General features: G+C 40.6%; 2 protein-coding genes across 2 annotated transcripts in view; one reads left to right on the top strand and one right to left on the bottom strand.

Moving 5' to 3' along the window:
- Map4k5 (mitogen-activated protein kinase kinase kinase kinase 5) overlaps positions 1–9,297 on the bottom strand; it is a 138,104-nt gene extending 128,807 nt beyond the window's left edge. Inside the window, exons 1-2 of the mRNA XM_008829845.3 lie at positions 9,163–9,297; positions 8,776–8,989 (exon numbers count right to left, since the gene is read on the bottom strand). Of these exons, the coding sequence (XP_008828067.1) occupies positions 8,776–8,883 (108 nt within the window). The 5' untranslated portion in view covers positions 8,884–8,989; positions 9,163–9,297. The remainder of the gene's footprint in view (positions 1–8,775; positions 8,990–9,162) is intronic.
- A 204-nt stretch (positions 9,298–9,501) lies between these two features.
- Atl1 (atlastin GTPase 1) overlaps positions 9,502–15,337 on the top strand; it is a 114,470-nt gene continuing 108,634 nt past the window's right edge. Inside the window, exon 1 of the mRNA XM_029561975.1 lies at positions 9,502–9,604. The gene's annotated coding sequence lies outside the window, so the exon portion shown is untranslated. The remainder of the gene's footprint in view (positions 9,605–15,337) is intronic.

Raw genomic sequence — 15,337 nt, 5'->3', positions numbered from 1 at the left:
ATAAAGGGAAAAGCAGAAACTGTAAAATCATATCTGGATTCAAGTCCTAATAGTGCTATCTACTGACAATAAGACCCAGGGCAACAGTAAGTTTCCTTTTAGGTGAAACAGGGATGATAATACATCTGTACATCTACTTCACAGGATTAGTGTGAGAAACGTAATATACTGACTATAAGAGGGTTATGCAAACATTAGTCACTCTTAGTCATTTTAATCCGATTTTATTTTTATAAAGGTGTTGGAAGATAAGGGCCAGAATGATTCATGGGCTCAAACACCTACAAGGATAGACCTGGTTATCAGACAGCTTCCCATACCATCTTTTTTAAAATCTCAGAGGGAGATCATGGTATTTAACAGAAACAGAGCTAGATCAGGCATAACTTTTTGCCCTTTTAGGAGCTCATCTTTGACCTTCCCTAACCAGTACTTGGAAAACCTAGGCAGCAATGGCCTCTGAATAGTGCCCAACATGCACAAACACTCAAAGTAGTCCAAAACTGCCAGAGAAAGTAAGTGCTTGCTCCAAATTATCTGAGCTTAAACCAAGTTCTCAAATTGACAAGGAAGTCCTGAAAACACAAGTATCACTGTTAACTCGCTTCATGTTTCTTTCCTGTGTTCTTGATCTGAAACCACAATTTAAATTTTCAAAATGAAACTTTTAATTTTTGAAAGCAAAACTGAAAAAAATCAGTTAATCTGCAGTCCATCCTATTTATGTTCACCAAAAAGATTGGAAATGGTCAAAGTCAAAACGCTTAAGTAAAAAAAGAAATGGAATCTAGACCGCATTCTATGCCAGGCTTCAGGGATGCTCTGGCTGCAGTCTACCTATGCACTAGTGACAACAAGATGCATGTCTAGCTCCACGAAGTTCAAAGTACTTTAGAGTTCTTTCATAATCCTCATACTTCTGTGAAAGCAGAAAGGAGTTTTGAAATAATCTGCTCCCAGCTATGGTTGAGAGTCACACCTATCATCAGAACCATATTTTCTTTTCAGAAAGTCATAAAACAAGCTCATTTCTGAACTATAAGAAAAATAAGTACTGATGACTTATAAAATATCACCTTATCAAAACATTCTTTATTTTCATACTAACATTATATATTTAATATAATATAATCTCTATATAAATAGCTTTCAATAAGGTATCACTGCTTAATAAAAATGCAATTTAAAATGACATTTTTGAAGCACAATCCTTCATCTCATTTTCTACCATTAGTGTTAGTTCCAAGTTAGCACTCTTTTACTTCAATTTGAAAACCAACAGTATCTCCCGGGACACTGAAAGAATATACAGTTCAATCATGTCCCTATCAAAAACCCTTCTCTAGGGGCTGGAGAGTTGGCTCAGCAGTTAAGAGCACTGGCTGCTCTTCCAGAGGACACGGGTTCAGTTCTCAGCACCCACATGGCATCTAACAACAGTCTAAAACTCTAGTTCCACGGGATCCAACACCCTCTTCTGACCTTCAAGGGCATTGCATACATGGGTGCACTTACATATATGCAGGCAAAACACTTATACACATAAAAGAAAAAAACTTCTCTATTAACTGCAGATTAGGTATCTTGAGAGGCTTAAAGATGTAAAGATTAGAGAATACTAGTAGAGCAGGACAAAAGAAACAGCGACTTACCCTTTGCTTACAAAAGCATGCTTTAAAAATTAATAAAGGAGCTGGTAAACTCATGTTACTGGTGAACTTAATTAAAATAACAATGACTTGGGGTTCCTCACAAAAAAGCTGGAAGATAGTAATGCTTTGTCTTGGTTTCAGTGCCTGCCCCTGAGCTTACAATTTAGCTGTGAACCAGGTTGTCGTGATTCAGTAAAATAGAGGTATTTCACATTTCCCTGACTACTCAAATAAGCACTTGGCTAAGTCCCTCCCCTTCTTGACATCTTTGGTCAAATCTAACCTTCTCATCTAGGCTTATCCTGACCATCCTTATTAATTCCTCAACCTGCCTCCTCCATTCCACTCCAAATTCCCTTAACCTGTTCAACTTTTTCTTTGTTCTCTTCAATCTCGGCAACATACTACACATTTACTGTCTCTCTCCTGAATGCTGAAATGTCAGTTTCATGATGGCAGCAATCTATATTCACTTTGTTCATCTACTCGATATATCTGAATGCCCAGGACAGGATCTGTCACATAAGAAGCCGGATATAAATATTTGCTGGAATGGTAAATTGCCTTTTCACCTCATCATCCCAGTTCTCCATCACTGTTCCCCACTCTAACCATGCTCACAGGGGAACACTGGGGCTGGCACTCCCTGGAGGCAGCTCTGCTGAGAGAGGAGGCTCCACATTTATTTGCAACATCTCTAGTAGTCACATGCCACTTATTAATTCCCAATTCCTCCAAAATTCTTTTTTTTGATTTGCATCTTTGTAGAATTCTTTTTCTAAACTTAGCACTCATCTTGGTCACATGGAATGAACAATGAACAGTGTGATTACTCAGTCTCAATGAACAAAGAAAGGTACAAGCAAGGGAGAACATTTGCTGCCCTTTTTCAGCTGTTTAAATAAGCTGCTCAAGGGGCAGTCTACAGGGTCTTCTTCCTCAGTTGCACCTCCACTGTACATGTGGGAGCAAGCGTGTGGAGTTAGAGGACAACGTGCAGGAGACAGTTACCACTATGTAGGTCCTGAGGATTGAACTCAGGTTATCAGGCTTGGCAGCAAGCACCTTCACAACAGTCCCAGGCCTCCATTCGCAACTAACCCTTACTTTACATAACAATTACATTAAGTTCTTCAAGACTGATTTATTAAGCACATATGGTATACTGCCAACATACTAGCCTAGCTCATACAGTGGTATACTTACTGTTTTCATGCAGTTTGAACCTAGGAGGAAAACTAACAAGCAAAACTGATGACTGATGAATGATGGGTATCATGATAAAAAAATGTACAAAGTGCTATGAAAATATATAGCAGACGTACTCTGAAGGACAGAAGAGGTCTTTCTCAAAATGCAATGCTTCAACAGAAACCTAAAGAAAAGATGCAGGAAGAGGAAGAGTGTTGCCGGAAAAGGAAATAGTGTTGGTAAAAACTTGAGAAAATAGAGCAGAGCACACATCAAGAACTGGAAGAAGTTCAGGGTGTTTAGGGAGTTGGGATATGAGGGCTTTCAGAGACATGCTGCTCTAAGATTTTGTTCTAGGGGAAAAAAGAAACTGACAGACTGTCAGCCGTGTATTTTTTGGAAGCTCAATCCATGTTTCCTCACTGCAGTCAGAGCACAAGGAAGTGTAACAGGAGAGCAGGAGATGACAGAGTAGGGCTGAAGACTTAGCTTCCTGTAGGCATGCTTCCTCAGACCCTGCTTTGCCACCATCAGTGTGCTCTTGCCTTCTGCCACCTCTCTAAGACTGTAGGCTGTCCTCAGCTCAGCTCTCCAAAAGAACCTCCTGGGTGACCTCACCTATATTTCACATGTACTAACACATGAAGTGAAGATGACTCTCAAACCTGTACGCCCAGTCTGGAGCTTCTCAGGCTGGAGCTACATTTCCTGCTACCCAAAAGACATATCACATATGCAATGCCCAACAGCCAAACCCAAACACCAAATTCAGAACCCACAAAATCTGTATTTCCTAACTGTCAATAGCACAAATGTAGTCATCCCAACAGCACAAACATAATCACTCAAGACAAAAATTTTAAATGCCATTAATCACCGATTGTCGGGTGCTTTCTTTTAAAAATCATCTAAATATGATCAAATCCATCTTTCTGTAGTCTCCTATACCAGTACCTAAATTTATGCTCACATTGGGATTATTTACTAGCTGGTCTCTACACTTCCAGGCACTTACTTTATGGCAGATCTGCCAGGCTTGATCACGTGGACCTGGAAGGAACCCAACAAGAACCCATCAAGGCTTCTACCAGTCCCTAGGTGCCTGAGCATATTCCCCTTCTGAAATATCTTTTCCTATCTTGTCAATCTAGAAACCATCTGCATTAAAAAAAAAAAAAAATCTAGTTAATACCTCTTCTTTTGTTAATCTTCCTGGGTTTACTTTCCTTTCTCTCTTCCCATATCCTAATGAAGACTGTTGAGTATTTCTTCTACTATGATGAGTTACACGTCAGTTTTCCTGACTAAATTACACGTTCCTTGTTGACAGTGTACTTTCTCAGCTCTGCATCTCTGTACCCCCCTATGAAGTTGGCACTCTGAAACATTTTAAGTGTTGTGATTACTATGCTTTGTTTCTTTATAATGGGATCATCCACTTGCATTTCAAAGTGCCTAAAGCCATTCCAGAATTGTGACTGTTGGTTTGGGGGAGAGAAAAGGAGGCTGTGTATAAAGGAGGAATTCATTACAATAGATCTAACTCATCTAATTTCCAGAACTCACATAAATGATAAGACTATATGACAAAGATTTCTACACAAATTATGTTATTTATAACTGCAAAATAATCTTAAAAATTGAAAACTAATGTGCGACTTAGAAGTTCATTCAATGGATCCTTTAAAAATAGTATCTCTGATGAATGTTTAATAGGAAAGATGTTGGTCATTCCAATCAAGTAGTGGTATATCATAATTACCACCATAAAATGTAAAGTCTTCTAGAAAGAGATTGGTTTAAAAATATTTAGAAAAAAGCCTGAAATAAACTATACAGTTAGCAGTATTTATCTCTGGATAATTTTCTACCACTAATGCCATTCAAAAAAAATTATTAAGCATCTATCCATTTGCTAGATTATTCCTGTTACCCTAGAACTAAATGTGGTATATTTGCATAACTGATCACAAAGTCAAAAGCAGTGTTAGAGAAATACAGGGATTCCCTTACCAAATTTACAATCTACAAAAAGTTTTTTAAAAAATCCTAGAATTCTTCTAAAACTAGACTGGCAAGAATTCTGGTACAAATTGGTAAAATGGCTTGTGCTGTTGATTGGACTGTGATAGTGACACTGCCATTGTTTTGTGTGCACAAATCATTTGTGAACAGAAGTGCTAGCAATACTTTATCTACAGATTTCCCCTTCTTGTTAGCAAGTTTTGAATTTTACAGTCATTTCAAATAGAATTTGCCTAGTTGCAGTTTGGCCCTTCATCCATCATCCACCACATTCGTTTTTCTTTTGGGTTTCTGTCCCCTCTAACATTCCCTGCTCTGTCCTCAAAGATTTCATGCATTTATCTAAAAGAATCCACACATTCCTCCTTTTCCTTCAACAGAAGAGTAATTTGAGATCGAACTTGCACCTCTTGAGGATTCTTAGGGAAGGTTTGGAGAAGACCTGTGTCTTTTTTCAAGAGTGTAAAAATAATTCACAAAAGCCGGGTATGGTGGTGCACGCCTTTGAGCCCAGCACTTGGGAGGCAGAAGCAGGCAGTTCTCTGTGAGTTCAAGGCCAGCCTGGCCTACATAGTGAGTTCCAGGCCAGCTGCGGCTACTGGGAGACCCTGTCTCAAAAAGACCAAAAAAAAAAAAAAATATTAGGGGCTGGACAGATAGCTCATTGGTTAAGAGCTCTGGCTGCTCTTGCAGAGGACCTAGGTTCGATTCTCAACACCCACTTGGTGGATAACTGTTCCTAATTCCAGTTCCAGGGAAATCCAGAACTGGGAGACCCTGTCTCAAAAAAGACCAATAATAATAATAATAATAATAACAACAATAATAATAATTCACAAAGAATCCCAAGGCTCCAGTCCTTTTAAAGCCCCTGCTTCACAATATACCTTGGGCATAAGAAGGTGGAGCTACCAAGTAGAAGAGTGACTAATAAGGCTGCATCATTTTTCTTACTGTTTTTGCTAGTTTGTTTCATGGATTGAAAATGCTTTTAAAGCTCCCTAGGATTTTTGGTTTATTTTAGATACACAATCATAAATAATAAAAATCATTCTAATTGCCTTAAAAATTTCAACACAGTTTGAATGCTTCATGCTTTAAGCATATTAAGAAGTATAAATGGAAAACATTCCATAGTATTTAGATTACTGATAGTAAATATGCTATAAAACAGCTTTTTCAGAAATGTTTTCCCAGAGAACTCAAATTAGTATTCATTCTTCTGCCTTTTAGGAAGGACTTACACTGTGCCTGGTCTAATTCTAGTGTTACTTGAGATAGAACAGTGAACAAAACAGATAAAAATCCATACTTCTATGGAGTGTTTATTGGATCAAAATAGACAAAGAAAAAATAAGTAAAACATTTTGTTAGATGGTCATTATCACAAAGGAAAAAAAAGTAGGGGAAAAAGATGCAGAGGTATGTATAAAAGAAAGGAAGGAAGCCAAGAAGCTGTCTGAGAATATTCTAAACAGAGGAAATAGGAAGAACAAAGACTCCAAAGCTGGAAGATGCTTACTATTGTTTAAAGCACAGCAAGCAGGCCAGCCTGGCTGGGGCAGAATGAGAGAGGGGAGAGTGCTGGATGAAGAGAGAGATAAGGATAAAGTGCTGGGGCTTGCGAAAAGAGAATTTGAAAAATGCTCACAGGGACAGGAGTGATAGCAACAGGTGGAAAAGGGGGTAGGAGGCAACCCCAGGTAACTAGAGCAAAACAAAAGACAAGAAGACAGAATGTCTAAAAGCATGCTCAGGGATCAGAGGCTAGCCTCCTATGCATGGACAACACATAATGTGTGAGTATGTCTATGAAGGGGGGGAGATGAAGAGGGTGTGATAAATATTTAGCTTTGGAGTCTCTGTTGAGTTGGAGAATTAGGCAGTAAGTTGTCCATTTAACATCAACTTTGCTTTCCCTGGCAAGAACAAAATGCAGCTCCCGAGAGCAGCTTTAGTTGTTCTAGCTATAAAGAGAAAGGTGGTCTTGGCAAGATCTTTGTGGGGAAAATAACCTCTTCTAAGTTTTCTTGTAGTAAAGAAAGAAAGAACTGGAATGTAGAGTATTGTATAATTATCATGAACGGAACCAAACTGGTCTAATTCATAGTGAATCATAAGATGATGATTAAAAAATGAGACTGAGAAGGCAGAAGGGAATTTCAATTTTTAAAGAGCAAGCATTCTCTAAAATGGCTAATCCATGTATAAACAATTAAGAGCTAACTACTTCTAATTTTACATAAAGAAGGGAATTCCATTATAATTATTCATTTTATAATTATGCATTTTAGCAAGGCCAGAGTTGGGGCCTTGCTCACAGTTCAACAACCCAGAGCCTTAGTGTAAAGATTCAAATGGCTGTTCAAGGGGTAAAAAGCCTGTCCATTAATGTTCACCTCAGAATCAAACAGTGCTAGAGCTATTGCAATACTATCTTGAATTATTATTATTAACAGAGAGAAACTTACTCAAAAACAAGTAGGAAGATTTGTTTTCCTTGCTTACTACCACCTGTGCAAGACAATAGACCTCAAAGGAGTTAACCGACCGATTACTCATACCAAACAAGGCCATTTCAGCTGCATGCAAGGTTGCTGAGGCAATACATCAATATCAAACATCAAACTGTAACAAAAAGCAAAAAAATTTTTCTTACCATATGTAAGAATGGCACTATTTTTCCCTTTTTGGAACAGAAAGCACAGCCAATATAAGGGAACCTCCAGAAAATCTCTTGTCTCTTGACCCTTCGAAAACACAGCTGACTGAGGGAACTGGTAACTTTTTTTTTTTAATTGCAAATTACAAATAACTCATCATTGTCTTAATACAAGAGCACAGTAAGATGACAGCAGCTCCTATGCTCTCATGTTTATGGAATGTTATAAACCCCAAAGAGAGGAACTGTTGAAGTAGAAAAACTCATCAAGTTATATTTTTCATCATTAACCAGATACAAATTTAGTGTGCGTGTGTGTTAGTGGGCGCCTGCGCATCCAGGTTTGTGGCGGTCAGAGGGTAACTTGCAGGAGTTTGTTCTCTCCTTTGACCAGGTAGGTCCTGGGGATGGATCCAACTCAGGTCATCAGGCTTGGAGGCAAGGGCCTGTGAACCACCTCACAATCCTCACCCACCCCCACCCCCAGCCCCACCCCCAATATCTTTCTCCAAGGGATCATGTTTGCAACAGATTATTTTAATTCAGTGTCCAGCTGCTTACAGTTAAAATCCAGAGACCCACTTTCATACAACTTTAAAAATTTTTTTTTAATTTATTATTTTTTTATTTTATGTGTATGCGTATATTGCCCGTGTGTAGGTAAGTGCACCCGTGTCGTGCAATGCCACGGAGGACAGAAGAGGGTGTGGGATCCCCTGGAACTGGGGTTACAGGACAGTTGTTAGCTGCCATGTGGGTGCTGGAATTCGAACCCGGGTCTTCTGCAAGAACAACCAGTGTTCTTAACCGATGAGCCATCTCTCCAGCCCCAGATTATTTTAATTCAGTGTCCGGTTGCTTACAGTTAAAACTCAGACACCCAGTTTCATACAACTTTTTAAAGTGAAGTTCATCCACCAAAAACATTAAAAAAAGATTTTTAAATGCCTTAATTTGCAATATTCTTTCATGCCTGGTGCCTTCCGTGAAGCTTTTCCGTGCTAACACTGAAACATCCTTCAGAGTCATTTCAATACTATAAATAAGCTTTAAAACCACAAAAAAGTACAACCGTGGTTTGGAACCGTGTGGTTAGTTCTGCTTGTCGATAGCGATGGGTGCAAATCAAGAACTGAGGGTGCTCGGGACCAAGTGGCAGGTTCTGGGCAGCTTCCTGCCCCACAGGCCACCCGGGGGAGTATCTGGCAGGCCCCCAGCACTCCCAGGACCCAGACCCGGCCTCACCTTGTAGACGTCCCCGTAGGTACCGCTGCCGACCCTTTGGACCAGCTCGTAGTCGTGCTGCGGGTTCCGCCTCAGGATGTCGGCGGCAGGCCGCAGCGGGGCCTCCATCTTCGCTCCGGGCCCGGCCCCCGCCGGTTCTGCCCGCGGCGCCCCGATTCCCGCTAACGCCGAGCGGCGCCGCTTCCCAACATGGAGCCTCAGCCCGCAGCTCCGCCTGCACGAGACAAGGAGAGCAGGTCGGCGCTGCGGCCCAGCCCGGGCCTCCCGCCGCCCTCAGCCAAGGCGGCCCCGCCGGGAGGGTCCGGGAGTCGCGCAGCTTCGCGCCGCGGCCTTCGCCCCGCGCACTCCCGCCAGGCCTCCCACCCGGCCTCTCCGTGCCGCGCGTACCTGAGGGCGGCCCGACTCTTTGTGGAGGCCGCGCCCGGGACCCGCGTCCAGCACGGTAACCGCAGCCGCCTCCCCCGCGCCCGCCCACCAGCCCGCCGCTCCGGGTCTTGCCCGCCGCCCGCTGCCGCGCGTCCTTCCCGGAGACGGCCGAGACCAGTACGGTCGCCGCCGCCCCACGTTCCCCACCCGCGGCTGCGTCACCGGGAGACACGTTCCCGGCCAGCGTGGGTCGCCGCCCGGCGACCCGCCCGAGCGAGCCGGCCGCGGGACCAGAGCGCCGCCCTGAGGCCGGCCGGGGAAGCACAGCCTCCCGCGGCCCGCCGCGCCCCCTGGCCGGCCTGTCCTCCCCGGGCCTGGGCTCTCCCACTCGGGGAGTTGGGGGGCATCCCTGGGCTCTCGTGCAGCCACGGACCTCGGCCAGGACCGGTCCCGGATGCGACAGGTAGACAGCAGGGTGGCGGGTAGAGAAGGCTGGGCACGCGGGCAGCGGGAACGCAGCCCTTCAGGTTCCACACGGAAAAGGTAAATTGAGGGCACTGGGCCAGGAGGAACCTGACAGTGGGGTGCCAGGGAACGAAGGGGAATGCCAGGTTAACTTAATGCCGGCACACCCTACTGCACCTTCCCGTTTTGCAAACTCTTCCCAGTGGTACCAGTTTGAGGATGGACTGCACAACTGCACAATCTGTCTTCCACGGAGGTTTTCCGAGACAGTTCTGAAAGCCCCGATTCCTAAGAAGTTTCAATGGTCTTTGTCCCTGTTGACCTCAGCTTTGCAACTTTCATGGGACCAAAAGCTAGGGGCCTTACCCTGTGGACACTTCCTCAGTAAGTGATCGCATTTGGCAACATCTCAGTGTGCTTATCTGTAGTTGGAGGAGAATAAGATTTTGCATCTGACATCCGAGAAATGTTTGTAAAGCATTTTACAGGACTGTAAAGAGGATTATCAAATGTGAGAGGTTTTAAAATACTTAATGCACAGAGTATTGAGCAAGAGTCCAGAGAAGTAATTTGGCTAATATTTCATAATGTGTTTTGCAGTTTCAGTTCCAATCTTGTTCTGAGGGTAGAAATTAAGTTACCAGCTTTATGTGTACTGTAGAGTTATTTCTAGAATCCTGCAGAGATTTTCAATACAAAAAGCAGATAATTGATGCAAACAGACTACATTTAAAGTGACTGAAAAAAATCACAACAGAAAAGTTGCAGATGACACATGGCTTCTAACACAATTCAGTTCTGTTCTTGAGAAATATACTTATGGTCTATAATTATAATTAATTGTGAAATGAAGAAATTAAATTAACACCTTAACAGAACAGGGAATATATGAATTTTCTTGTGCTCCACACACAAAGGGCACTTATTTAGGGAACATAAGTAAGCCCAGACATACAAGCTCCAAGGACAAAGCCTATGTGTTTGCTGCATTGAAAAAAAATTGTTGAGGAACAGTTCCTTCTTTCAAAGCTTCTTGGCACTTGTTTTGGTGGGCACATACTTTTGGCTTCAATGACTCAAAATCTCTTCAAAAGTTCTATTGGTATCTTAGTACTTGTTTACTGTCATGGTTCATGTTGGTCGTCAAACCCGCCATTACCCATTCTGAGATTAGGGCTAACAATGAACATTCAGGGGTTGAGGGGCCTCTACTAGTTTGTCCTTAGAGTAGTCAGATAAATTTGGAGGATGACAGTTATATGACTGGATAATGATACAGACCTCCATGTTCAATATGGAAAAGGGAGCATTACTTCTTTGTCTAGTCTGAAATGTATTTTTTTCTTTTCAAAAAATAGTTTTATTCATCTTTGAGAATTTCATATCATGTATTTTGATCATATTAACCTCCAGCTCCTCTTAACTCCTCCCAGGTTCATTTCCACCCCCCATCCCCCCCCCCGCACTTTGTGTCCTCTTTTTAATTTTTTTTTTTTTTTTACTTATATGGGCATTAGCCCGCAGAGAATTTGAGGACACACACACACACACACACACACACACACACACCACTTATTTTTACACAAGATAAAAATAGGTGAGGAAACTGCATGAAATTTAAAAGGGGGAAACAGGAAACCAGAACAATGCAACCAAAAAAAATTTGACAAAAGCTGAAGATTTGATAGTTTTGTGGATTTGTTTTCTTTTGTTTGTTTGTTTTGATAAAGATGAACTAGTTGATCAAGAGAGGCATATCTTTACTTGCTGCTAAGGCTGCAGAAATATTTCTCTCAAGAGCCTTCATAAAGTGGAAATTCTGAATACCCTGTTTGAGACAAGGATAAATATCCTTCTGACAGTCCTTTAAGTATGTTATTCGTGATACACAGTATTTAAAATGAATTACGCAATAAAAAGTTTGAGGTCACAGGCTTCAGTGAGACCCTGGAGTGAAGACAGTTTATGTGTCTGTAATGGCAGATCCATATGCTTTGACCATCAGCCCAGAAGCGGATGACATGGAAAGCCAAGATTCTGTGTGGTGGTTAAAAATAGTGTCTGCTATAGTCATTATTTTACTTGTACCACAAATGATGCAAACAGGAAAACACTTGCTTTATACTAACTCCAGAGGAATTTAAAGATTTTTCTTTTTAGAACTGGCTGAGTTAATTTCAACAAGATCAGGTTGCTTGCTAAAGAAATTAAAATTCAATTTCCTTACAATAAATAAACTAGGAGCATCTTAAACAATTAAGCATATAATTTCAAAGTTGGAAGTTATAGAATCATTATAGTGAAGGAACTCTTACTATTCAATTTTATGACAAGGGGTAAGAAAAGATATTAATAAGGTCTTCATCCAAAACTAATTAATATATAGTTTAATGGTTTTATCACGCTTGACGTGTGTTTACCAGCTTCTTGACGTGTGTTTACCAGCTTTTTTTTGTTTTCTTTTGTACTACTTTTATTAACAAGTCCTTCATCCAAAACTAATAAATGTTTTAATGGTTTTATCATGGTTGACATATATTTTCCAGTTTCTTTTCATTTTGTTTTTATTTTACTACATTTTATTTATTTATTTTGGGGGTGGGGCACATGCCATGGTTTATGTATGGAGGTCAGAGGGCAACTTGCAGGAGTCCATTCTTTCCTTCCGCCATGTGAATCAAACTTAGGAGCCAACAGCCTTTACTCTTTTATTTAGCAAACTATAGTGATTTGCTCTGTTTTATAACATTTTTCCCTTCTTTCAAAGTTCTTCAGTAAAATATTGTTGTACTTAGTTATCTCTAGATACAACTTTAACTTTAGCCAAGGCTAAATGGCAGTAAGAAACGAGGCCATAAAATGTTTTCTGTTTTGCATAGCTAGGGTTCAAAATTTATTATCCAAGAGAAAATGATTAATTGAAATCTTAGCATTTGACAGGAAAGCCCATAAAGACAATTTTAATCTATAGAACATATGGATTTAAGCAATATGATCTTTTGATGAGTCTTTCAACATAAACAAGTAGTACAGTGTAACTTTATATGATTGAATGAACAGCCCATACATTTGCTATATATCAATCAATAATTATTGGATGACATTGCAACAATTATGACCTGAATTTTCAAATAGTTGATATTAAATTATTCTTTCTGCTATTTGTTAAGATTCTTCTCTATTAAGGTGAAAACCATGAAAACAATTGCTGCCTTTTGTTCTACGTAAGAATATAGCATGGTCTTATTCAGAATTAAGATCTGAGCATTCTGATGAATGCTTTGAGAAGAAGTGAAGAAAGAAGTACCTGATTATATAACTTGAATTGATCTTTGGATATGTTAAGAAATTGTTTCTAGCTAGGGGCTGGAGAGATGGCTCAGTGGTTAAAAGCACTGGCTGCTCTGGTGAAGGACCTGGATTCAGTTCCTAGCACCCACATGGTGAGTAACAACTGTCTGTAACGCCAGTTCCAGGGGATCTGATGCCTTCTTCTGCCCTCCTCGGGTATTGCACGACACAGGTGCACTTACATACATGCAGGTAATACACTCATACACATAAAAGTAATAAATAAAATGTTTAAAAAAGAAATTGTTTCTACTGACTTTAATCCTTAGGGTGATTTTAAAGATTGTGTGAGAATTGGCACAAGGGTTTCTGTATTTGGCTCACAAACTTGTCTGTTTTCAAATTCAATAGCTAAGAAAAGACAACAAATTACAAATAATCTTGTGCTATTCTTATTGGGTTCCTCACATTTTAATAGGTAAAATGTCTGAAAGGGTCCCTGAAGTTGCCGATACTTCATATAGACTAGTGTTATGAGCAGAGGAGGCCGCAGTACCTGGCTATGGCCCCTTCCTGCAGCTACACATCTCAGAGGAGTCTAGCAAGATCTCCTTTTGGAGGCAGGGAGGATGATAATGACTTCTCACTGTTTCTAGTCCCAGGGTGTTTTACAATGTCTTCTTGATTACTTTAACCCTGTCCTTATTTTTGTAAGCAGTTCTTATGTTAGTTTGTCTTTATGTACTATCTGGACTTGGTTTTAGGTGTGAAGTGTACTGCCAAATGCTCATGTGTTAAAGATTTTTATCCCTAGCTGGTAGATCCAATCATTAATTTAATAAATTAATCCATGAATTAGGTCAAAACCCTAATCATCCTAATTTGACCTAATGATGGATTAATTAATTAATGGCATAAAATTTTGAATGGACTTTTGAGGGTGTTGGAAACTGTGGAAGGCGGGGCCTCATTGGAGGAAGCTGGTCATTGGGAGCATACCTTTGAAGGGTATTTCTTGTGCCTAGCCCTCTTCTGTTTCTCTTTCTGGCTGCCATGAGAAGGAGCAGTTTGCTCCATTAGGCCCTTCTCCCATGATATCCTTCCTCACTGTAAAACCAGAAACACTGTAACCAGCTGTCCATGGCCTGTAACCTCTGAAAGATTTTAAGTTTTAGGTTGTTCTCATCAAGTATTTTGTCACAGTGATGAAAAGTAGACAGACACATACTCTGTTATGAGGATTCTATACAGTCAGTCATGTTATTATGTACATAACCTCTTCTAGGAGGGCCCAAAGGATTTACCCTTATCAGGATAGTGAGTAATGGGGTATGGATATCCTTGCAAACTTCTTTGGTGACTTTCCTCGGTAGGTTGGAGATGATGATGCCATAGAAAAATATTGAGGTCCTTGGACTGGAGAGATGGCTCATTGGTTAAGAACACTGGCTACTCTTGCAGAGGATCCAGGTTTAATTCCCAGCACCCACATGGTGGCTAACAACTGTCTGTAGCTTCAGTTCCAGGGGACCTGACATCTTGTGACCTGTGCAGGTCAGACATGCATGACATGTGTGCACTTGCATACATGTAGGCAATATACTCATACATGTAAAAATAAAAATAATAAAGAAAAATATTGAGATCCCTGTAGAGGCCAGGTGATGTAACTGTCAAAGACATGTTGAGGACAATTACTATTGATAGCCCTTAGGATGAAGTGAGAATCAAGGTATTTACTGCAAGGGCATGGTGTGGTGGCTTATTGACCCCCAAATCTCTAGGAATGAATTAACCATCAGCCTACTTAAGTGCTACTCAGTATATATAATTGGAAAAATTCTGGGAATGTTGGGTAGAAACAGAACTGAAGGTACCATAATGGCAATTCAGAACATTATCTAACACCTGGTCTTAGTTCTCAAATCTGGAATCCCTTAATTAAGGGGTAGGGGACAGGTTCCTTTGAGGAAGGATCCTGCCTATAGTCACATATAATTATTAAACCTTACCTGAGGCTATTTCCAGAGGGACCTGTGACCTTTTAACCAGTATGACTATGAACTGAAGAATGTGAATTTCTCTGGCTTTCTGGAGGCTAAGTGGCCTGAACAGTAATCTCTGAAGTGTCAAGGTACCACCAGAATTCCAGTCATCAGAGTAGAGATTTAATAAAATCAAATATAGTCTTGACTCAGATGCATTTCATAATAGGTTCAGTAGAACTAAAGATCAGTTCTGAGATTGCAAAATATATGTAAGAAAGAGCACACTGAATAGAGAAATTCAACAAGTGGCTTGTGATTGTGAACTGAGGAATGTAAAAATGTGTAATTGATAATAATGTAACTCCTGTGCCAAACCAGAAAATCAAAATTAAATGTTATCTTGGGAAATTACTGAAACTAACTGTTAAAGATCAGAGAGAACGCCTTTCTCT

Source organism: Nannospalax galili, unplaced genomic scaffold (genome assembly GCF_000622305.1).
Source record: "Nannospalax galili isolate Female #2095 unplaced genomic scaffold, S.galili_v1.0 scaffold253, whole genome shotgun sequence".
Taxonomy (NCBI): domain Eukaryota; kingdom Metazoa; phylum Chordata; class Mammalia; order Rodentia; family Spalacidae; genus Nannospalax; species Nannospalax galili.
This window is presented reverse-complemented; position numbering and strand designations above follow the sequence as displayed.